A 25006-nucleotide genomic window follows, 5' to 3' on the forward strand; every position below is an offset into this window, starting at 1 on the left:
TTATAAAAAAAAAAATACACTTCCCCTTTAATTTCTTTATCACTTTATTATTCAATATAATGGATTGGAATGATTTGTTACAAAATATCACAGGAATGATAAAATGTGGTGATTATACTATACATAGTTTTCTTTTTTATAATAATTCTATAAAACCTCATTGTTTCGTGGTGCATCTCATTCTTGAAGGACGACAGCTTTCAGTGACTACTGACTTGCCAAAAAACAATATTTTGCACATATAACATCTTAACATTCTTTTTGGTAGTTCCCTCCAAGTGCAAGTATACATAACTTCCAGAGGCAGAGGGGGTTGTTGAGCAGTTCTCACCAAGTCAACCACTGTTTAAGACTTTGTCCTGTTTAAGACATACAACATGATGAATGTTGTCTATTCACCGCCACTTTTTAAAATAAAAAATTTCCCAGCAGATTCTACAGCCCTAACATACTGACTGGCTTCGACCACTTATCTTTACATAGATTCACTGCAGTTTTTAAATCAAAGAAAGAGAATAACCTGCAGAATTTTAACATGGCAGCAAAGAAATGCACAACTATTCAGCATTGCAGGGAGAGCTTAAAAATTAAAACAAAAAGCCAAATGAAAAACAAGAAAACATCATGCTCGCTTAAAAGCCAAGATCTGATTTATTCAAAGCTTATTAGCCTTGTCAGTCAAACTAAAGCCTAGATGTTTGGTTGAGATCTCTTCTGTCTTGGATGAAATTATCAAATGCTTGGGCAAAAAAAATGAAAATAAAATTTAACTGAGACAAAATAAGATTGTCCCTTTATTTCGCTGTTTTTGGACCTGTCTCTTTTCCTCAGATTGCCTCGACGTAATTGGCTGGAAGCATCCCCTGCTGTCCTGTGCGCTCCACACGTCCAAACATCCAGCCCTCATCAATCTGCTGTACGTCTAATATCATGTCCCCATCTGCAAATGAGACCTCATCCTCATCGGCAGCAGCATAATCGTACACTGCTCTGTAGCGCTTCTGTAGAAACAGATTTGATGAGATTAAATGATGGGAGGGGCTTGTGGAAAACAAAGGACATTTTTAAAGAGACAGTATTCCCAAAACTAAAAACACTGTTTGTCTGATCTGTATGTCTTTCTTCCATGGGACACAAGAGAAGTTTGATGATGATCTTTTTTATAAAATGCAAATGATTTAAGCACTTGTGTATTCCATGAAATAAAGTAATTTGGGTTTGAAATACCACAAAGGTAAGTATATGTATGTAATGGTGAGATTGAAAATGAGACTAGAGAAACATCTTACCCCACCACTAGAGGGCGGTGGAACAGCTGCAGAACGCACATGCTGTGGAACACAAGAGAAGTTTAATGCTGATCTTTTCTATACAATGCAAATGATTGAAGCATTCTTTTGTGTTTGCTTTTTGTGTTCCACAAAATAAAGTCATTTGGGTTTGGAACAACACGAAGGCAAGTAAATGTCAGTAATGTTGAGATTGAAAATGAGACTAGAGAAACATCTTACTCCACCACTTGAGGGCGGTGGAGCAGCTGCAAAACGCACAGGCTGTGGATCATAGTTGTTACTTGGAGACCGAGGTGGCTGCTGAGACTGAGGTGGCTGCTGATAGCCTAAACACAAACCCCCCAAAAACATTAGAGTTAGCAAAGTTTTTAAAAGAAAGAAAAAAAGAAATACTCAGTTATGAGGATCCGTGCTTACCCGGGTTGGGGAAGGCATCAGTGGGTGTGCCCTCTCCTCCCATCCGACTTTTCTCAAAGTCCTCATGATATTTTATCTGTAAAAAAACACAACACTTTAACACTTTGCAGAAACAGTAACAGAAAACTCATGAAAAGGTTTGAAGAGCCCTATGTCCTTAGCTGATATCTATTTCCTATTAAAACAGGAAGTCGGTTGTCAATGGCCTTTTGTTTACATCACTGCCCAGAAAAATTTAACCATCACATGACATACAATGAAAATGTTCAATGTTAGTTGAAGGCAGATGCATCACCATTTTAAATGAATAATACTAAAATTTTTGCTTCATTGAGTTTTAAAGGGATAGTTAACCTAAAAATGAAAAATTCTGTCATCATTTACTCACCCTCTTCAAACTTGTATAAATTGTGTTCGCTGAACACAAACAAAGATATTTGGTAATTTGTTGGAACTCAAACAGTTCTGGGGCACTATTGATTACCATAGGGTTTCCACATTCTTCATCATATTTTCTTTTGTGTTCAACAGAAAAAGACATGTCATGATGAGAAATGTCAAATGACAGAATTTTTATATTCTTTAAATATGTGTGATATATGTTGTGTCATTTCAGTCACAAGGGGTCAGTGTGTTCAACCCTGTTGCATGTGGTCTGCATATGTGGTCTTGCATGACTATATTCTTAAAATAAAATCTTCATAGACTGAGAGGAAATGATTCTTCATCGCCATTCATGTGATCAGAGAGTTGCTTGGCAACATTCCATGACACATAACGATGAGGAGGAAAACCCAGAGGGAAGAAAAAACGAGGTGGAGGGGAAGAGGAGAGCAGCAAAATAAAACATGCAGATTCATCAAATAATTTGGCCACCGACGTTTTAAATGATATAGATCAGCCAAGAATTTACATTCTGTCATAATTTTCTCACCCTCAGTTTGTTCCAAACCTGTATTTGGAAGAATGTCAGTAACCAAACAGATCTCATCCCCATTTACTGCCATTGCAGAGAAAATACATCCTATGGAAGTCAATGGGGGATGAGATCGGTTTGGTTACTGACATTCTTCCAAATATATTTCTTTATAGCTCATTATAGCATATTAAACTGCAGTCTGTCCAACACACAACGCTATTGTATTACTTCAGAAATTTTAAAACACAGTGGGTATAGTGTATTAACCAGTTTAATGATGCTTTTGTGTGTCATTCTAAATCTGTCCTTCAATGTTTCATAGCTTGTACATGTCAGGCCTTGAAAGAACATGAGGGTGGGTAAATAACAAAATGTTTATTTTTAAGGGGAACTATCACATTTACACAATGAATAAGAGGGGAAATCCATGATAGTGGGAGTGGAAAGGAGAGCGGTCTTACGTTGCTGATCTGGTCTTGCGTTTTCCTGACCCTCTGCAGTTCTGGTGTATCAGATACCACGCTGAACCCTTTCCCCTTGTTCTTCTCAAAGTCCTCTTTGTACAGCACCTAAAACACAGCGAATCGTATTAACATCAGTCTGACAATCAGATTCACAGTCAAAGACCCCAGAAAGAAAAATCAAGCTTTAAATAAACAACAATCAACCTTAAACACGTACAGCCTGTACGAGTGGTGAAAATATGCTTTTTTCTGTAGGCATATACTGTAACCACTCCGTCAACACAAACACACACGCTAGACATACAGTACAGTAAAAAAAGGAATTGAAGAACTGTCTAGATCATCTCAATATAGCGAGAGCTGGTTTTTATAGGAAACAAAAATGAATAGAAATAGTGTGACAGAGCCACATTCCACCATTCAAAGGCTTGACTGGTAGACTCTCATACACGGGCACTGCTGTGAGAGACATTAAAATCATCTCCGGCTGTCATTTATATTCCACTGCTGTATTTTACTGCAATGCAAACAGTAGATAAACGCTACAGCGCATGACTACAATTCATACTCTTGTCAGTGGGAGTGAGTATTCTCTAGCCTACAGCCATAAGCACCATATTGTGAGTTTTAAAGAGATGTATGACAGTATGACTTTCTTTCTTCTGCAGAACACAAAATATATTTTGAAGAATGTTGGTGACCGAAAAATGGCAGAACCCATTCAATTCAATTGTATGGACACAAAACAGAGTCAATGGGTGCCGCTGTTGTTAGGTTACCAACATTCTTCAAAATATCTTTTGTGCTCTGCTGAAGAAATAGTCCTATACATGTTTTGAACAACACAAGGGTGAATAAATGATGACAGGATTTCTGTTTTTGGGTGAACTAGATTTTTTATGTATCTATGGACATTTACCATCAACCAGCCTACAATCTGGCATGTTCACATGTACTAAAGTGTTCATGTTAATTAATGCGCATTGTCCCCTTAAAAAAATCTAATTCAAATTCCCAAGGTTAATAATGGCAAACACAAAGCTGTCAAACAGAGTGTGACTTGACCACTGTAAACAGAGCTCATCTTTATAACACTCCCTTCTGAGTATGACCCCTACACACACAGGGTGGGGTGGGCTGGTAACGCATGCTTGCACACGCACGTTCACAAAAGGCCCCTGAAATTCCCCAGATTGACATCACCATCCCCCCTTTCCTGAACTGTCCCGGAAATTCCCCATAAATTGGCTGGTCTGTGCTGACCCAGGGGTGCAAGACCACTCCGTTCTCCCACAGCCTGTAAACAAAGACCCTAAATAGAATGGGAGACCGAAGACCTCTTCTGCGCACAACTATGCCAAAAATGATGAGTAACACTCATGCTATGCGGGTTGTATCTTTGCAGCAGTATCTTTGGTGTTTTTAGGCTTTTGTGCTGTCACAGATTGGCTGTGTGAAGAATACAGTGTGCTGCGGACTGAAATGAGGTACAGTACATGAGAAAATGACAAGTTACTATTTTAAACACGGCTCCAGGTAAGGGATTTGCATGCAGTTGAATAGTCTTTGTAATTATTTCTCTGGAACAGAAAGCAGGTGTGGCATTTTTTCAACTCAACTCTATTTATATAGCGTTTTTACAATTTTCATTGTTTTTTCCCACATATAAACCTTGTAAAATAACAACTGTGCCCTTCAAACATCAAATTATGTCATCATTTATTAAACCCTCTTGTTATTTCCTGATTGACTTCCTTGTCAAACAAGAAATGTTGGTAACCAAACAACGGTGGTACAAATTCACTTCAATTGTATGGACACAAAACCAATGCAAGTCAATGGGTCGTTCGCCATGGTTCAGTTACCAACATGCTCCAAAATATCTTCCTCTGTGTTCTGACAAAAAGTTATATAGTTTTGGAATCACACAAGGGTTTTTGTTGTGTAATACACACATCAATACAACATTCTGTTCAGTTTGCCAGATTGCACCAGTATGACAACAAAATGCACCAATAGGAGAGCAAAATGCAGAAGGAGGAAGTAATGAGATGTTATCGAGAGGGGGAGGTGTGAAGAAAGATTCATGAAGACAAGGCCAACATGTAAAATGTGGTGTAGAAAGTAGGAGAGAGAACAGATGGTGCTGATGAGAGCTACATGGGGAGTGTAAACCTTACATGACAGCATATGACCGTGATGCTGACCTTCTGTGGTGCGTGTTAAAGAAAATATTACACCAGAAGACTTGACAGGGACGATTTCAATGAATATACAGGGCATAACGGTACAGCTACTTACTTAAACTTAAAACAAGATGCCACATCTAAGGTGCCAGGTTTGGATTGGAACCAAAATCTTGCCTTTGTTATGACATGGTACTTCAGTACTGACATTAAATTGATTTGTCAATAATTTTATTGATTTCAAAAATATTTTTGACCTGTTAACACATTCAGTTTCCTTTTAAGGTAAGAAATGGGTTCAGCAATGTTAAGACTGACAGACTGTTAAGTTTTTTGCCAGTGAGTGCACCCATGATATATTCTTCTCATACATTGCAATCCAAACGTACATATTATGGATGTCGCATTACAACAATAATAATGATATAAAAAATATGGTTATCGATCTACACATATGATAACATTGTTAACTATTTTAAAGTGTAAAGCTTCATTAAACTATAATTAATTGACCAAGACCAAGCTGTGTTAATATTGTTTTTGTTAATTATTTTTGCCACAATAATCACATAGTGAAACAGCCCTATACAGCCACTGAAAAATATAAGAGACTATTTTAAAATTATTTTCTGTTTTTCTGAATTTACCATTTATAGGTTTGTGTTTAGGTAAAATTATCATTTTTGTTTCATTCTGTGAACTATTGACAATATTTATCTATATTAAAAAATATTTTGTTTCTATTTGCATTTATTTGAAGAAAATGAAAACTGGAGAAACCGGTCAAAATAACCAAAAAGATTATTATAAGATTACTTATCTGTCAAATGCGTAAATGTAAATAACACTATATCGATAATATTGTTACATCCCTAGTATGTATCCTTATAAAAAATGCTAATTGTTAAGCATTCCATCTAGATCTGAAAAACAAACTATTTCGTTCTGCTAATTTTAATAATGTTAAAAATAATCATTTTAATTTTAGTAAATATTTATATAAATAAATATCTCCTACTGGTAAACAACTGTTACACTTCACTATAAACTGAATAAATGTGTTAAACACCATCATACAGCATTATCTAGGTCAAGCACCAAAGTTTGCGTAATAATCATAACATCATGAATCTTTGGTTTAACTGCACTTTTTAAGTGACCACGAACTGATAGCTAAAAGTAGAAAAATGAGAGGAAATGATGAGCAGAAATAAGATAAGAGCGTCAGGAAATGACAAAGGTGGGACTCAAACCCACATATCCCAACACAGCCACAGCTAACGTGTCACAAGACCACAGCTATAACAGTTCAACAAAAAAACTATGTTGTGCACCCGTGTGGTTCAGAATTTGTGTCAAATTGCATTTTTGTGCCATTTTTTAAATCAGCAGGATCTCAAAGATCACAAGGCCAGACATGTTAGAGTCTGTTTTTTGTTGTTTTGTTTTTTGTTGTGGGTCCATGTGCTCAGTACTCACGTGTGCTTAATTCTCTCTTATTACTTTTCCTGAATTCTGTTAGTACCTTTAGGATTGTCACTGATGATTACCATCACATGTTGCTTGTTTTTGGTTAGCCCTATTTCTACCTCTCTTTTTGTTCATTCAGTGCGACGATGTTTTTTTATTTGTCTGACCTCGTGGATTTATTGTTTCCTTTTTGTGTTTTTTTTCTGTACATCCAGGATTTACCAGCTAACTCCTGATTCCTGTCTATGGTGTGGCTTTACAGAGAGTGACCTTCTGGGACCGTTGCTTTGTTTGATATTTTTCCTCTCTGCCCACCACCTTGCGGTGTCATTTCACTGGCCTTCAAGTCCCAGTATTCTTTGGCTTATTTTTGTTTCTACCGTGTGCTTGCAGTTACCTGGCTATTTTTTGGTTTGAAACCTTCTCGCCTTGTGATAATAAACTCACTTTAACGGCTTCTTGCATTTGAGTCCTTTTGTGTTCCGTGACAAGATGCAGCTAAATCCAAAGTATATGAATTAAAGGGGAGACCAAACGAATCATTTACTTCTCACTTATTTTTCTTTGGCAAGGAATGTAAATAATGAGTTTATCCCATCCACAGCTATTTTCCCACTGGATAAATGTGAACATGAGCCAAGAGAAAGAGGGGAGGACTGGGAATAAAAAGGGATGTGGGTTTATAAATGAGACACTTACTTGACTCTGCATCTTGCTCTGCTGTTTGAGTCGAAGGTTTTCAGGTGTGTCGGCCACAATGGTGAAGGATGTTTTGGGGTAGTGTCTAAAAACACACAGACATAATTTTTCATGATTTTACACGCATACAAAACAAGGCGGCACATCACTGAATAAACCAAGGTATTACAATGTTTGCTTGATTTTTGGAACATTGGTCATACTATAGATTTTTAAACATGTAGCATTGGCAATTTCATGTTTGTACATTCAGATTACATTGACAAATCAAAAGTGACTCAAACAATTCCACAATATAAAACAAATAGCAGTTGTGGGACCTGTAATAACATTTTGCTCATAATAGAATAGCCAAACGCCACCTCCCTTCCTAAACTAATTCTACCATGTCACTCTATTCTTATTCGTGAGAGATGATATAATGAGACACATATGAATATAAATACGTTCAAACACTCAAACAAACACTCAAAAACAAAAGAAACACAAGTTTATGAGCTATTAACTAGAAACTCCCATCCTGATCCAGAGATCTTTCCTAACAAAGCATGTTAGTACACTTGTATAATCTCTGTTTTATTTAAGGGATATTTCTCCCAAAAACGAGATTTCTGTCACCATTTACTCACCTTTGAGTTGTTCTTAAACTGTATGCATTTTTATTGATTCTGTTGATCACAAAGTAAGATATTTTGAAGAATATGGAAAGCTAAAAAGTTCTGGGGCACCATTGACTACCATGGTAGTTTTTCCCTACTATGGAGGTCAATAGTGCCCCAGAGCTGAACAAATATATAAACCCAAACATTCTTCTAAATATCCCTTTTTGTGCTAAACAGGAAAAATTATTTTATACAGTTTTAGAACAACTTGAAGATGAGTAAATGGTGACAGAATTAAAATTTTTGGGTGAACTATCCCTTCAAGTCTCAGATGTTTCTCCTATTATAGCTTAAGTAAAATACAAATGAGACACTTTGTGAAATACATGAAGAGTACTAAGCCATAATATTATTGCACACTGTGTAGCTAAAATGTTCTGGCTTGGAGTAAATTTTGAGACATGTCTGTTCATGTCGAAAAGTCGTATAGCAAATCTGAGCTCTCTGTTAATTATGATATTTCTGGGTCTTTTTTCAGTTAAAATATCTGAGATGCAGAACACTTATGCAAAAGTTTCCATTTGCTCTTTATATATAGCTGCAATCTGAATTTTGTTTAGTGCAAGATGCAAAACGTAAGCTTGCATTAGCAACAAGCAAATATATCACCCGTGGAGAAAGTCTTTAAAACAGTTTAGGTGTTAGATATCAAACATGTCAATAGACCGTGTCAGATAGAGCTAAAAAAATCCCCTGGTGTTTATCCAGGTCTCATCTCAGTGGTAAGGGTGGGAAATACAGTAGCTGCATTGAGTAACATACTTTCTTGAAGAAGGATGTCAGATTTTAGTCAAGCCTTGCATTCAGCTGAAACGCTATTAGGTCACAGGAGTATACGAAAGAGGTGTGATGCGCTATAAAAATGTCCTTTAATGGCTATCATTAGTTCACCAGAGGGTAAACTGCTAGGAAAACCTGTTTTTATGTAAAGTTCTTTTAAATTTGGCAAAACTGCCTACAAAACAAACAAACCACACCTTCTATTTAAGGAAATGTATGCATGCATAATGGTTTCATCGAACAATAAAAAAATCATTAGTAAAGAAAGACTGGGTGAAAACGCTAACATTAACATTGTAATGCATGTTAGTTAATGGTGCATTAACTAATGTTAACAGTTAAAACGTTTGATTTTAATAATGTGTTAGTAACTGCTGAAGCTAACATGAATTAATATTAATAAATGCTGTAAAAGTATTGTTCATTGTTAGTTCATGTTAGCTAATGCATTTACTAATTGTTACCAGATATTTTTTAGCTATTTGCTGAAATTATTGTTACATATCACATATTTTCAAACATATTTATATTGTGCATGTAAAATTTCCACATTTTACTCGGTTTCATTAAATGAACATCATTTCTTGTTTCACGCGCCCCAATAAAAAAATACATAAAAACAAACCCAATTCAGTTTGATTTGATTCTTACATTTTACACTCTTACATGACAAATGGGATAAAGGAATCGTCCACATAGTGATGGCGCAAACAAATAACTGAATAAGAGTTTTGAATTGATTCTTGCAAGGGAACAGAATGAACTGATTCAAGGAAATGAGTCCCATTTACAAACTTGAACTCTATTTTTACCTTAAACTCTTTAATATTAGAAATTTCTATGTCTTACAATGCATTCATAACCAAAAAAACAGTAAGGGAATGTAAAATGAATCTTATGATGTCATCAGTAGTCCTAGATATTCAAATGTTGCCATTTCTGTTTATCATGTTTCCATAAATAAGCAAACAAAAAAATGTACGCTTTCAAACAAGAAGCCTGCCATAAATTGCAAGGCAGAACAAAATTGTATTCAGAAACCACAACGAAAAGATCACATTTTCCAAGAACAGTTTCAGTGTAAACTTCCTCTAGTGCGCAACAGTACAAGGGCACAACATGTGTGAGTATAAATTCACCAGAACATCATAAGGCTAAGGAGAACAAGGACTGCTAGAATGATGTTGAAACACGTTATCATAGTCTTTTCACCTTAGTGTTACATTGCGAAGACAAATCCCAAAATGGATCAGTTGAAAATGAGGTCAGATTGAACCTCATAGCCTTTTCTAAATAAAGCCCCACGTATTGCAGTGTGACAGAGCCATCCTCTGACACTTTAAACTAATTTTTGGGGAAAGGTGCACAAAGTCACAGGTGAAGGGGCCTATTTAGAGAATAGATCTTTGAACCACCTTCTTTACTAAAGCTTAACTCCAAAACACTGGTGTTGTTGCCATGACGCATGAAATAATGCGCCTAACATTGATACACAAACAAAAAGTGTTTGTTTTATGTGTTGCTATCAAAGCAGAACATCCGTCCACAAAGTGAACTCAAAAGACCTGTCCAAAAACTCCCACGATTGAAAATGTTGGGGAAGAATATTGAATACAGGTCACTGGCACTTCTGCTTGAAAGTAAAATTTGGACACCGGGCTAAACACGACACAGTATAAAGAACTTGTGTGTACATTCCTAGTCTGCCCAGGAAATATGACTTCCCAAAATATACAAGAACTTATCCTTCAACACAACTCCTCAAACGAAACAAGGCTGAAGCAGAACTTTCAAATATTTGTCATGGGAGAAGTGACGTGTTTAAAAACATCAACATTACACTAAAAGTGCAAACTATTACAAAATCCTCAAAACTCCTTTCATAAAATCTTAAAGAAATCTTTTATGATTTAAGATTTTTAAGTGTACTATCCCTTTAAAGGCACAGTTGTTCCCAACCCTGTTCTGATAAACACAGGGAAATATATTTTGAAGAATGCAGGATAGAAAATAGTTTTGACTACCATTGTAATTTTTCCTAATATTGTTGTCAATGGTGGCCAAGAACTTTTTGGTTACGAGCATTCATTCAATCATCTTTCACTGTTCATCAGAACAAATTAATTTACACAGATTTGTAACTCGGGGTTGAGTAAATGATGACAGAATTGATATTTTTAGATGTACTGTCCCTTTAAGAAGTAGTGGAACATCATGAGAGATGTTAAGACAGCATGAGAAAAACAACAATACTTACTGGCTGCAGTAGGGTTTCTTGTCAAAGCCTTTGTAGTTCTTCATATTCAGAGTCATTTTGCAGACCTCGCAGCTGAAACATCCTTTGTGCCAATACTGTCAAAAAAGAAACAAAAACAGCAAAGAAAAATGAATTGCTGAAATGCTGGAAACATAACAACAAACATATTACAGATTGCCTATAAGCTTCCCACCAACAACAAGAATCCACTTGCTTCTGGTCATGTAGTCTTGTAGTTAAAGATCAGGTAACTGAAAGGTCACGGGTTCAAACAAGCTCTAAGCCCTTATTTAAGGCATTTAACCCCAACAGCTTCAGGGGGACTTTCCATGCGACCTAAGAAGGTTACATTATGTATTGTTGCCTAACACAATTTGACCTATCCTTATTGTGTAGCTAATAAATACTCTATTCTTCTGTTTTAACAATGCCTGAATGGCTTACCTTCCTGTGATAACCTTTGACCTTCATGTTTGCTTATTTATACAATTGGCAAACATTCATATCATTCTAGATTCACTGCATTTTTCTATGTTTTTAAGACGTCCTACAGTACAACTGGCATTTGGAAGTTGTTTAGGACAACAAAGTTCCTCGACACAAGAACAATTCATTTGTACAATGTAATAAACAGGAAGCGGAGTAGAATCTTGCTCTTCTGAAATGTGACAAGCGTACAAGAAGCATGATTATGACAAACCAGCATGTGAAGTACTTCACAGCTTCCCAGAATCCAGGACACTGCAGACAGCGGAAGTATAGACAAACGCAAGACTGCCTGATCTGCAAAGCTCGACAAAGCACCTCAGAGATGTTTTACACTCAGACTGAGATGGTGTTGTTGGCTATTCAGTGTCTAAGACCCTTGTCACATCAATAGGGGGAAAGTCATGCATAAGTGACTTTGACTCGGCTGGTCATTAAGCAATCTGCTTCCTCATTTTTTTGTAATTGTGTTTGGTGATCCAAAACAAAATCCTATTTTGGAACTGGCACAGAATTCTTCTGGATAGTACTGATGTCAGCGTCTACAAATGATTCTTTACATACTGTAAAAAGGCCTTAGGGAGCTGTTAAGAACCAACATTATTTTATTCCTTAAAGGTGTAATGATGTAATTAGCATAAAATCAAAAACAAATTAAGAAAGAAAAAATCCAAAGCAGTAAAAGAACAAAATTAAAAAGAAATAAAGAAATAAAATATTATATATTTCGCTGGTCATGTGTTTGCTTGACAAATCAACCAAAAATGTCAGTTCTATTGTATTTTTCCCTTTATATATCCTCATACCCCTACTGTTTCTAAATACTTTATGTTTTGGATAAAAATGACACTTTTTTGGCATGTTTGGTACCTCACAAACAGTGTTGCCAACTTTAGCTACTTTATAGCTACAACTGGTTGCTAAATGTCGCTAGATGATGTCTTACAGGTGAATCCACTACTCTATATAAATATACCTGTATATCAGTGGACACATCTCGGAATCTGCGGTTTGACAAAAAGGTGTCTAGATGATTATAAAAAGTCTCAAAAGGCATCAAAAGCAACACTGCTCACAAACATGACTGTTCAAATAAATAAATAAATCACAGTCTCAAATAAGTCCAATATGGAAATGTCTAATCAGTATCAGATGGACATTACAATGTGGATGAAATTTGTGATGACAACATGGGAACATTCCAGCAGCTGAGAGAAGATTGGAACAATTTCTGCTGTTACTGAACTCTTCTGTGACATCCATTAAGCCTTTCTTTAGGTAGACAACATAAATCACTTTAACTAATATCTGTTATGTTATCAAGTCAAGACATAATGCTCGTTTACAGCACACAAGCGTTCTAACAACGTGATCTTTAAGCAAAAGAAAACCTCAAACTAACCACTATAACCTTTATAGAATTATCATGAACGAAACATGTAGGTAGCATCCGGAAAGGATGTGCAATCATTAACCACAGTTTATTAAAAATAGCTTAGCTATAAGCTTAAACAATTGTAATGACAAGCGAACAAGTAACAGTATAAGAATAATGTTAATGTGTCTGTGGCCAAATTCTATAAATTACACATTGTAACACAATCGTTCATCTGTCATATTACACCTCTACAAAGATTTCTACATTTTAAGTCACGGATGGTTTACCACAATTTTATTACGACTTCTTTGCAATTTAATTACGAAACATATACACAGTCTAGTTTCTCACTCTCTCTCACACACGTAATTTAAAATTTATGGGGAATTATACCAGTCCCAACAGGCCCTTAAGAGGCACTAACCGCTACAGAAAAACGTCCACGCCCACATTTTTCTTAAACATTTAAGATAAATGATAGCGACTTATCGGGATCTCCTCCATGTGATTAACGATACACAGTTGCAAATGCCTTTTGTATTCCAGCACTTTTACAATCGAGCTAAAATAAATAATACCTTATCGTATAATACACAGTTGAGTTAAGTTTGTATCGCTGTTTAAACTGTGTCTGCTACAGAAGTTTATAAGTGAAGGCAACTCAAGTTCAGTGAGGAAAATGCTTTAAACTGTTAACTCTGTACAAACGCTACGAAAAGGTTTAAATAATTAAATACAAAGGATGTATTGTCTCTATGCAATAGCTGCATTACGGAAGTAGGTGTTCAAAGAACAATATGAGCATTTAACTGAAATTGTGCAATTTAGGGTTGATTCATGACTCACGAACAGTCTCACATGAACTAAACTATTCAGCGTGTCACAGTACCAAATGTAAACATGATGCAAATGTAATGCAAATAAACGTTATACAGGATTTTAAAGAGACATCACTCACCTTGTCCAAACAGTTTACTTTCTCCGTAGGGTACACAACCTTGTTACATCTGCTACACTGAGGATTCATGTTGTTTAGCTTGCCTTTGATCTACCTGAGAAGGTCAAAAAGAAGTGAAACAAAAAACACCGGTGGCAAAATACAAGGAAATGGATGTTGTCCCCCTGAGCTGTCACCTCCAACTAAAAATTCGTATGTGCTCTGTGCGTTCTTCAACCACGCCTCACCAGCGCGTGTGATGTAGCGAGTCGAAGGCGCGCTTCAGTGGGTTTGCGCACTTTGACTCCTCCCACCTCACACGGTTCCGGGCACAGATGGGCGGAGCCACGTGTGTAACAAACCACTGAAGATGCGTTTAATAAGACCATATATGTACAACGCTGGGCTGAAGCAGACGTTTCTGTTTCATCACTATAAATAGGTAATAAGCAAAAGTACACCCGAACAGTTAAGGCAGACGTTTCATCTTTTTTGTCGAGTTTTAGAAACGTCACCTCTTTCAGGCTACGTTTGGAAAATAGAGGAAGTTGAAAATATGAACGCCATACATAATCACAATGTGTGCCTATTTGTGTTTGAATAAGAACACAAAGTGCTTGAACACAGGAAGAGTAGTGTGTGTGTTCAAATGGGATGGGACTGCTCCCTAGAGACACTTTCTGAAATAACATTACATCAGAAAAGTCTCCGTTTATTAACCTCGGGAAGTTTTAAATATCAATATTTTTATAAAATTCATAGATATTAAAGTAATGTAAAATTATGTCTTATCTTCAAAATTATTGTTTACATCTCTGTATAAAAAGATAATGTCAATAGAAATAGCGGACTGGGGGTATAGCTCAGTGGTAGAGCATTTGACTGCAGATCAAGAGGTCCCCGGTTCAAATCCGGGTGCCCCCTCTTTTGGTTTAATTTTAACGGATTTCTTTGGTCGCAAGAATTTCTCATGTATACATGACCCTAAAATACTAACAGTTAATTCTGCGCTGTATTCCTTATTTTGTAATTTTAAAGGTTTGCACACTGTTTTAACTGTAATTAACAACAGCAGGATGTAAAACGGCCTGCAGGTGCCGCTGTTATTCGCATTACAGTGAAACCTCCCTACTCTACTATGCATCACAACAGATTTTCTGTGTTTGTATGTGCTAATTTAATGAATCATTTGGTAACATAATCGACATAATGTGCTAATCAAAGAAATCACCACACACATTTCTCAAAACATCTCATTTTATTTTTATTGTACTATTAACATACTGTATGGTTAAAATGTAACAATGAAATAGCATTAAACGGATAAGAAATCCACTAACTTTGTTTTGGATTTGGTCACATGTTTGAAATTTTAGATTGTTTGTATAGAGCTCAGCAGGAAAACACTTTGTACATACACAAATGCAACAAGTGGTATAGCTTTACGTTTTACTTCAGAAGACAGTCTGAAACAATTTCTGTTATAATGCTTTTGATTGCCTCGAAAAGAAAAAAGAAACATTTAACATTTAATTTTTTTAAATCTGTCTTGTTGTCTTGTGCGTTCCATCAATATATTATCAAATGTTTATGTGCAAATCAGTTTCATAATTCAACAAGAGGGCAAAACGTAAAAAAAAGGTCTGTTGTACAATTAATACTAGAGTAAGCTAATTCAATTAAAGTGCTGTAAAGTCCATGTGGCTAACTGAGTATTATGCTTTTTTTTCTCCACCAAACACAGCTCATTATAAATCACAAAATATCTTTTTCAAAATGAAAAATCTATAAAGATATGCTGTACAATAACTGCAATACGTTTGGATAACACACATCCCTTTCTCATAATTCATAAGGAGTGAAGTTAGCAGATTTGCTGGTCACAATCACCATGTCTTAGAATTACATCCTCCTTCCTCATAAACAAACAGGATAGAATGCAAATTGTGGGGAGACAGAGAAGAAAAAATCCTGCATCTGTGATAACCTTTCATTGAACCTTTTTGTCTTTGTTCCTAAAACATTCAATAAAAACGCCTAAGAACTGAAAAACTTTCTTCTGTCTGTCCGTCCCGCCTCAGCACTGCTCCGCCTCAATGAAGCCCTCTTTCTCATAACCCCCAAGCTCAACCTCAGCGTAGCTAGAATGACATCCCTGATTCCGGAACTTCATGGAGGGCCAATAGTTATTGGTGCGGCGCTGTGAATGAAAGGTTCCACATAAAGAGAACTTTTTACATGTATTACACTCTCTGCTGGTTCATTTCTTGAGGCAAAATGTTGAATTTTTCCTCTTTATAAGTCGCTTTGCCTAAGAGCATCTGCTTAAATAATAAATGTAAATGTTCATTCTAAAAAATGGCTGCCATTTGTGACGCTTAATTTTAAATTTTTGCCAAGAATGTCCACCCTGTTAGCAAAAGTTATATAATAAACAATTAAATAATTAATTGAAATCTGTAAAATTATCAGCATTTCTAATGGTTTTTTTTCAAAAATGTGTTTACGAACTCTTTCACAAATTTCTAAAAATTTTCAAAAACATCAACCATTTATTAAAAAAATAAATGTTATATACATACACATAAAAAACAGCTAGGAAAGTACAGAATTCTATTTTAGCATTTTAGCTCAGATAATGAAACAACAACAGCATTATGTTTATAACCCCAGGGTCCAAGTCATTTTTAAATGGCTCCCATTCTTTATGAAATAAGTCCGTCTTAGAGTGAATTATACATGTAAGGTATTCCAGTGATATCAGTTCCATTAACACTTTTTTCCATCCTTTGAGAGAGAGAGGTTTATCAATGATCCACTGCGACAGAATGTTCTATTGTGCTGTGAAAGGCATAATATTGAACTGTTTTCTATTGCCCACAGAGCACATTATCATTAGACATATCTAACCGTGTAAGGGGGTACATTTCCAGGTTAATTCTAAGTATCTTTTCCATTTCACAGAGTATGTTATAGCAATAATTGTGTATCAGGACCTTCAACTGTAAATCTCTCAATGCTGTAACCGTCAATTTTTTAAACACAAATTAAAGCGTATCAATTTAGCTTGATGGCACCAGTTTTTCAACTTTACTTTATGCAAACATGTCATTTATCTGACACAATGCTTAAATCTGTGCTCACCTGCATGAGGTAGAATGGAGGAGCAACAGTTGGATGTGTGTTAATGTAGTAGACAGCCAACAGAGTCAGGAACACCAGCAGAACTAGAGCTGCCACCACACCTGCGATTATTGCCGTGTGTTCTGGTGCCTCATCCTCACCCAAAGGGTCTGTTTGAAAGTGCAAGAGAATGTGATGAAATGAGTTGATGAAGAAAAACTGAAATGCAAAGTGGTTATGTTCACTTAAAAAAAACGGTTTTCCAGTTCACAGAGCAAATGTTGCATAATGCAGATCTTTAATTGAACACAGTCCACAAAAGACAGACAATTCAGCCAAAGTCAGCAAAACCCCAAGCACATATACATAACAACTTTAATATTTGGCAGAACATGCAAAGCTGTTTGCTTGACACTGAAATGAAACTTCTAAATTGTAACTACTTGTCAAACCCCATTATATAATCAGTAAACATGGCTCTTATTTTCTAATCTTATCATTAGGCCATCATGTATGGGGTCATATTTGTTTCATTATTCTGAATAAATAAACTATGATCTGCAAATAAATATAGAGAGTTTCACAAACATTTTTTAAATCCACATATGCACAAAAAGCGAACAATAAATACATGTAAAACGTTCCACAAAAATAGATGGAATACACAAATAAATACAATGAGATTTGCAAATATAACATATTCACAAAAGTATTTTAACGACATTTATTTGTGGATCGCTTTCTTCACATTTATGGATCGCTTTCTGTGCATTTCGGAATCACTGCACGCATCTGTGGATCAGTGCACGCATCTGTGGATGGCTCTCTGTGCATTTGTGGATTTTGAAACATTTCTAACATCAAATCGTGCGCACAATCCACAAATAGGTGGACTCTGCCCACTATCTACGCAAACCAATCTGTTAACTTCCGCTTTTGTTGTCTAATAGGCCACGTTCTAACATCAGCCAATCACGTTTTGCTCTGCACAAAGATTCAGGGAGCTAACATGGCGACTAGTGGCGGTCTAAAATGTGTGTTATACTAAGAAATGATAATGGCCTCTTCTTTATACTATGTAATGATTGCTTGTGTTTATAAACATTGTCTGTATTGTTACATATATGCTGTAATTAAACGTTTATGACTTGATAACAGCGTGCACGGACTGGACTAGGGAGTCTGGACTGATTTGGTCTGCCAGCCAGCCGTTTTATTGTGTTTATGTACCAAAGGGCTAAATTCCGATTTTTTGCTGCTGTCGGTGTACTACCAGTATACAATGGCAGAATTAACGTGGGGGGTATCATCAGCATTGTGAATTTCTATGTCATTCATAATTCAAAATAAAACGTAATTTCTACAGTCATCTCGGTTTATCCCATTCCTGAATGATCTCTGCTGCTATGGCCGAACTGTTCTGTTTGCTGTCTAACTCTTTGCCATGACAAAACTATATGATACCTGTAATATACATTAACAATAGTAAGTGTAGTCTTTAGTTGCAGCAGCATAAGTAGTCTATATTGCAAGATGATCATGTGGGACAAGTCTGTCCACAATTCCCCTCCTAGAAATACTGTAGTAACGTAATACATTTACTAAACAGCTCACATAATGTGACAAGACACAGGTAACAAAATAAATAATAAAAAATAAATATGTAATAGACAATACACATATGAAAAAAAAGAATATATGTCAATAGAGAACCGGATGCTATATTTAATGCATGTGCCATATATACAAGTTATAAGATGCTATAAAAAATTGTGTGAGGGAATGGGATAGCTATATGATATATTAAATTAGTAACATATGTATAATAAATAAATATGAGTGAGTAGTTTAGTGTTGCACATATTTATTGATTATTATTACATTTAACTGTTCAACTGTTCATGGGGTAGATGGCCTGAGGAAAGAAACTTGTCCTATCTTTTGCTGTTTTGGTGCTCAGTGTTCTGTAGCGCTGACCAGACGGAAGCAGTTCAAAGAGATAGTGTCCTGGGTGTAAGGGGTCCAGCGAGATCTTGCAAGCCATTTTACTCGCTCACTCTGGATGATTAAAGTTCTTGCAGTGATAACGGTAGTAGACTACAAGTGATTCGCTTAGCAGTCCGAAATATCCACTGTAGTATTCTGAGTTTGTATGTGTCCCGAGCATGTTTACTGAATTTGAGAGAGAATAGGCTGTGTCGCCTCTAAATGCAGTAAATTTTAAATGACTTCATCGATCAACACAAAATTACAATGCTAGAGCACTTCAATAAAGTTGAACGTTTAGGAATCTTTAAAAGTACGTCTCTAGATGTACACGACGCGGAAGACTGATTTTTTGTTAGCTGCATGAATGAAGCCTACCTGAGAATGCTTGTTTTTTCTAAACATCGAAGAAAAAAGTTGTGTTGCCTACCTTGCGTTCTTAATGCCCCCGTCGTTTATTTATATGCCATTAAATAATGGAAATAATGAGAATTTTAAAGCTGTCATATATGTCATTTAAGAATATATTGTGTGCACAAGATCATAGTAAAAGAATCGACATCATTTGTCATGGCAGAGAGTTAGACAGTAAACAGAACAGTTCAGCCATAGCAGCAGAGATCATTCAGGAATGGGATAAACCGAGATGACTGATGAAATTACGTTTAATTTTGAATTATGAGTGACATAGAAATTCACAATAATGATGATTTCCCCCACATTAATTCTGCCATTGTATACTGGTAGTACACCGACAGCTGCAGTGCGCATTCCAAACTCTGCGCACCTTGAAAGGAGGCACGCGCCGAGTGTGAGGATCCAAATAGATGCTTACCCATGCAGTAACAGATTATATTTGATTGAATGACAAAATCGGAATTTAGCCCTTTGGTACATAAACAGAATAAAACGGCTGGCTGGCAGACCAAATCAGTCCCAACTCCCTAGTCACCGGGATTTTCCACTCCAGTCCATGCATGCCGTTATCAAGTCATACACGTTTAAATACAGCATATATGTAACAATACAGACAATGTTTATAAACACAAGCAATCATTACATAGTATAAAAAAAGACGCCATTATCATTTCTTAGTATAACACACATTTTAGACCGCCACTAGTCGCCATGTTAGCTCCCTGAATCTTAGTGCCGAGCAAAACGTGATTGGCTGAAGTTAGATCGTGGCCTATTGGACAACAAAAACGGAAGTTAACCGATTGGCTTGCGTATATAGTAGGCGGAGTCCACCTATTTGTGGATTGTGAGCACGATCTGACGTCAGAAATGTTTCAAAATCTACAAATGCACAGAGAGCCATCCGCAAATGTTTGAACTGATCCACAAATGTGTGCAGCGATTCACAAATGCGTGCAGTGATTCACAAATGCACAGAAAGCGATCCACAAATGTGCAGGAAGCGATCCACAAATGTGAAGAAAGCGATCCACAAATGTGCAGAAAGCGATCCACAAATGTGCAGAAAGCAATCCACAAATTTGCAGAAAGCGATCCACAAATGTGAAGAAAGCGATCTACAAATAAATATCATGAAAATACATTTGTAAATAATTTTTATTTGCAAATCTCATTGTATTTATTTGTGAATTCCATTTATTTTTCTGGAACGTCTAACATGTATTTATGGTTCGCCTTTTGTGCATATGTGGATTTTTTTTTTGTCAAATTCTCTATATTTATTTGCGAATCATAGTTTATTTATTCAGAATTATGAAACAAATCTGACCCCATACACATGGAATCTACAGATTGGTGTCCATTTTATGTGCCGATGTTCTGTGGAAATTCTGCAGAATGAATTTAACATAATGTGTTAAACTGACCTGAGCGTACTACCAATATACAAACAGCTGAAATACAATCAAATTAGCCAAAATATCACATAAGTAGGAAAACAAAGAGTGGTTTTAAGGGCACAGATATCCTTGTGGTCCCACTTATCATTAACGATTATCAGCCAAGATTGCAAGAAGCACAAAGCCATCAACTGACTCACCATCGCCATGGTGGTGAAAGAGCTGTTTGGTGTCATCTGTGGAGGAAAGAGAGTGTTGTTGTACAGAGCGATGGCAAACGCCAGACCAGCATCACACACAAGAGTATTTAAGCATAAGCGCACATGCAAAAGGCATTCACAACACATAAAAGTAAAATGAGGTCATGCAAAATGTGACTGAACTAGCTGTAAGGTATGAAAGATCATGCAGAAAAGTCTTGGAAATACAACAGGTATAGAAAATTATACAAATTAGACAAATTTTCAGTGAGACACCCAAGCAAACTAAACTAATTCAAAACATATTTGGATAAAACTAATAGTTTGTAGTGACGCCCTGTGTGCATCAACAAATACTGTAGTTATGAGTATGAGGATCTTAATGGTCAATTCTGACATATCATGTGGGCTCGTCTGGGTTTCACAGATACTCACCCTCGGTCATAGGGGTGGCGGGTTGGGCTGCAGGGGAGAGAGTGGCCAGCGGGGGTGAAGAACTAAAAGGACTCATTGAACTGCCTAGTCCTCCCTGAGCGTAATCTTCACATGTTCCTTTTGCCTTAAACAAACAAGATCTCAAATTATGCTTTGATTTGATTTTCCTATAAACCACTAAATGGCACAAAAAATGCTGTAGCACGTTACAAAACATGCACTTTTCCCTCTACATGTGGATATTCACCTGATCTTTGACACGATCACAGGCAACAGCACAAAATTGATTTGATCTACTATTTCATGTTTTTAATATGTTTTAGATTTTTGTTGTAATGATTTTCAGTTTTGTTCAAGTTAATTAAAGTATTGATTTTTCAATAACAGAAATATATGTAAACGTATGGTGTTTGGGGTAAAAAGCACCCCTGTTGTAGGGGCTAAAGGCACACTAAATCAACATTTAATAGTAATTATAATAATAAACAGCTGGCTGGCGTTCTTATTTGTTGACATTACATGGTTAGATTCAGATGGTAAATATCATATTGTGACGAGCAAGGCGGGACGAGAGCCGTGAGGGAATGACATATAATGATAATGAGTGTCAGCAGCGTGTTGCACCGGGTTAGTATCTCTCACGATGGAGATCGGAAGCATAAAAGGACAAGCTGTAGAGTGTATGACGAGAGAAGACCGTTCTTGTGGCCGGCAGTCGACCGTGAGGTGGCTGCAGTTCTTTTACTTCTGTGTTATTGTTATTTATTTTGATTAAAGTTTGTTTGAATGTTCGCCGGTTCCCGCCTTCTTCCTTCCCCACTTTGAACTGTATTACACACATGTAATACATCTCCATAAAAGGGAAGGAAGGAGTCGGGAACCGGCAAACATTCAAAACATTTAATAAAGTAATTTAACAGCCGGCGGCCCCTCACGGACGACCGCCGGCGAACAAAACATGAACATAAATATAAATACAAACATAACACAAGTTCGGGCTCGGTCCTCTCTCTTCGATGGTCCGGTCGCTCGTTCCTTTTATATGCTCCCTATCTCCTACGTGATTCGAGCCCGGTGTGCGCACAGCTGGCACTAATTCACAATTACTCACCGGGCTCGAACCACGGTCTCGCCCCGCCTACTCTACTACAACACATATTAAGTTGGGTTTAGTCATGAAATAATCACCATATTTATAATGAAACCATATATTTACATATACCTTATATATTTAAAATATTATATTATTATATAATATCAATAAATATCATTGATTCTTACTTATGTAAATGTATATTAAATTATTATGAGATCTCCAATGTTTTCAAAATCTTTACTTAAAAAAATACATAAATATTGTGATATTAACATATTTTAATGACGGTATATTTATTGAACAAAAACAAATTATTTTATTTATGGAAATAAACAATGAATAGTACAAACTTTGCGATTGTTTGTGATTGTTTTGAGCAAGTATTTACCTAAACATTATTAAAACCATATTATTTTATCTAAAGTATCAATACTGCTTGGCAAGCCACCTCCCCCTGCCACCTCATACAATTATAAGATTTTAAGATAAGTTAATCACTTATGATTCATTTACACACAAAATCTGTTGCTCCATAATAGTGTTTAGGGCTGCAACAACGAATCGATTTAATCGATAAAAATCGATTACTAAAAGAGTTGGCAACGAATTTCATAATCGATTCGTTGTGTCGCGCGACACGGAGACGTTTGATTATATTAAAAAAACTTTATTTGAGCGCGGAGCGGAGTGAACACACTCGGTCTCTCTCGCGCACTGATGCTAGCAGAGTTTGGCGCGTCATAGACGGGGCGGAGCAAAAGTAAAAAAAACGAGCGGAGCAAAGATACATGACGGAGGCAGAGAAATCCGCGCGACCCAAGTCATCCAATGTGCGGGAGCATTTCACACTAAATAAACAGAAAAACTGTGTTAACTGCAAAATATGCAAAAGCGACATGGCACAGGAGCACCACGGCAATGATCCAGCACCTGAAACACAAACTTGTCTTTGATGAGGAGGAAGGGAGTTCAACAGCAGGTTAAGTCATTAAAGAATCCTACTTTTGTTCCGTTTTGAAGTGAGGAACGTTATGTCCCTGGTGCTTATGTTTACTCGTTATCCAGCTTGACAAGCATGACAAGTTAGCAATAAGCAGGGGTGGTATAGTTACTTTGCACTTTGCATTGCAAGCATAAAAACACGTTTTTATTCACTAGCCTTTTTTGAACCATTCACTTATCAATCTGTTGTCATGTATAGCTACACTGCAAAAAAAGCCTTTCTTAGTAATTTATTTCTCGTTTCCAGTCCAAGTATCTAAAAAAATCAAGATTACTAGACAAGAAAAATGGCATGAGAAAATTAATTGATGATTATAACTTCTGTTTGAAAGTATATCTCATTAAGATTGTTTTTCGTACCCCATTGGCAGATAATTATGCTTGTTTTAAGCAAACAATCACTTAATTTGAGGTGTTTTTTCAGAAAACAAGACATAATTTCTTATGCTATTTCATGTGTCTAGTAAATGTATCTTGATTTAAGATTTTTTTGATATTTGAACTGACAACAGGACAAAACTACTAAGTTAGAAAAGCAATGTTTGCAGTATATATTCTGTGCTTTTTCCCATATAGGTTATTATTGACAAATATATTTGTGTGTGTTGTACTTTTTAATTTAATTTTAAAGTTCTTTTATAGCACTCGGTCATCTTAAGCTTTGTTAAAATGTGGTGTATAAATGAAGCTTGCACTTACTACAATGATGGTAATAATGTAATGAATAAACTTCAAGTGAATTTGAGAGCGAGTTCTGACATTCAAACAAATCCTGTCAAATTTCTGATTTGTATTGTTCTTTATTTTTTATAAATTATTTATTGTTCTGGCAGCTCAGGTGGCACTTTTATTAAAAAAAAAATCGATATATTTGGCAGATATAAAACATACATGTGTATGTTTTTTGTGTTAGTCCATTTTTATTTTATTATTATTATTACAGCTCAGGGATGTTCAAGGAGCAACATGTTTGTGCAGTTTCTAAAGATTTAAGTTCTGTTTTTGAATAAAGGGTTGGAAATGAATGCTTTTCTTGGTTTATGTATTTATCCGATTCATCAATTAATCGAAAACATAATTTACAGATTAATCGATTATTAAAATAATCGTTAGTTGCAGCCCTAATAGTGTTGAATACATTTTTTTTTCTGCAACCACACATTGTGGGTGTAGTGAAAAGCAAATTTTTTCTTAAGGTGCACGTTTAGCCCCTTTGTACCCTATAATGTATGTTGGCTTTAAAGCAACGTGTATGAGAGTGTACAGCTAAAATTATTTTTTTATCAGATATAGGCAATAAAATGTGCACTCTTCTGGAAAAATGGATATTGATTACTTTTTTCAGGGGTGTGTAATAATTTTTCATATACATGCTATCGAAACCATAAAACCATCTGCCA

General features: G+C 36.0%; 2 protein-coding genes and 1 non-coding gene across 5 annotated transcripts in view; 1 reads left to right on the forward strand and 2 right to left on the reverse strand.

The window, feature by feature from the left end:
• Positions 1-26: 26 nt before the first annotated feature.
• Positions 27-14214, reverse strand: LOC130439082 (LIM and SH3 domain protein 1-like). 2 transcript variants are annotated; one of them, XM_056771508.1, is made up of 8 exons: positions 13969-14214; positions 11147-11241; positions 7448-7532; positions 3090-3197; positions 1710-1785; positions 1551-1618; positions 1290-1331; positions 27-1001 (listed from the first exon to the last, which is right to left on the reverse strand). In XM_056771508.1, the coding sequence occupies exons 1-8, from the start codon at positions 14035-14037 to the stop codon at positions 828-830; spliced, it is 717 nt and encodes a 238-aa protein (XP_056627486.1). In that variant the 5' UTR covers positions 14038-14214; the 3' UTR covers positions 27-827. The 2 variants fall into 2 exon arrangements, with proteins under 2 accessions (XP_056627486.1, XP_056627485.1); XM_056771507.1 differs by having other exon boundaries at positions 1512-1618; positions 13969-14213.
• A 585-nt stretch (positions 14215-14799) lies between these two features.
• On the forward strand, positions 14800-14871 carry trnac-gca (transfer RNA cysteine (anticodon GCA)). The gene has a single exon. It is a non-coding gene; the product is annotated as a tRNA-Cys (tRNA).
• A 321-nt stretch (positions 14872-15192) lies between these two features.
• Positions 15193-25006, reverse strand: part of plxdc1 (plexin domain containing 1) — a 28619-nt gene continuing 18805 nt past the window's right edge. The window contains exons 11-14 of one of the 2 annotated variants that reach the window (XM_056772143.1): positions 21509-21632; positions 21074-21109; positions 17092-17240; positions 15193-16147 (exon numbers count right to left, since the gene is read on the reverse strand). In XM_056772143.1, the coding sequence (XP_056628121.1) occupies positions 16025-16147; positions 17092-17240; positions 21074-21109; positions 21509-21632 (432 nt within the window). In that variant the 3' untranslated portion in view covers positions 15193-16024. The remainder of the gene's footprint in view (positions 16148-17091; positions 17241-21073; positions 21110-21508; positions 21633-25006) is intronic. The other variant, XM_056772144.1, reaches the window with a different exon arrangement.

This window comes from Triplophysa dalaica, chromosome 17 (assembly GCF_015846415.1).
Source record: "Triplophysa dalaica isolate WHDGS20190420 chromosome 17, ASM1584641v1, whole genome shotgun sequence".
NCBI classification, from domain to species: Eukaryota; Metazoa; Chordata; class Actinopteri; order Cypriniformes; family Nemacheilidae; genus Triplophysa; species Triplophysa dalaica.

What these genes read in the sequence shown, in the direction of transcription:
- LOC130439082 (XM_056771507.1), bottom strand. Translation starts at nt 14,037, where the DNA reads ATGAATCCTCAGTGTAGCAGATGTAACAAGGTTGTGTACCCTACGGAG. An exon ending in AGAGCAAGATGCAGAGTCAA is followed by an intron (nt 3,198 to 7,447) that starts GTAAGTGTCTCA and finishes GCTGTGTTTTAG; the next exon opens with GTGCTGTACAAAGAGGACTT. An exon ending in TGATGCCTTCCCCAACCCGG is followed by an intron (nt 1,619 to 1,709) that starts GTAAGCACGGAT and finishes GTTTGTGTTTAG; the next exon opens with GCTATCAGCAGCCACCTCAG.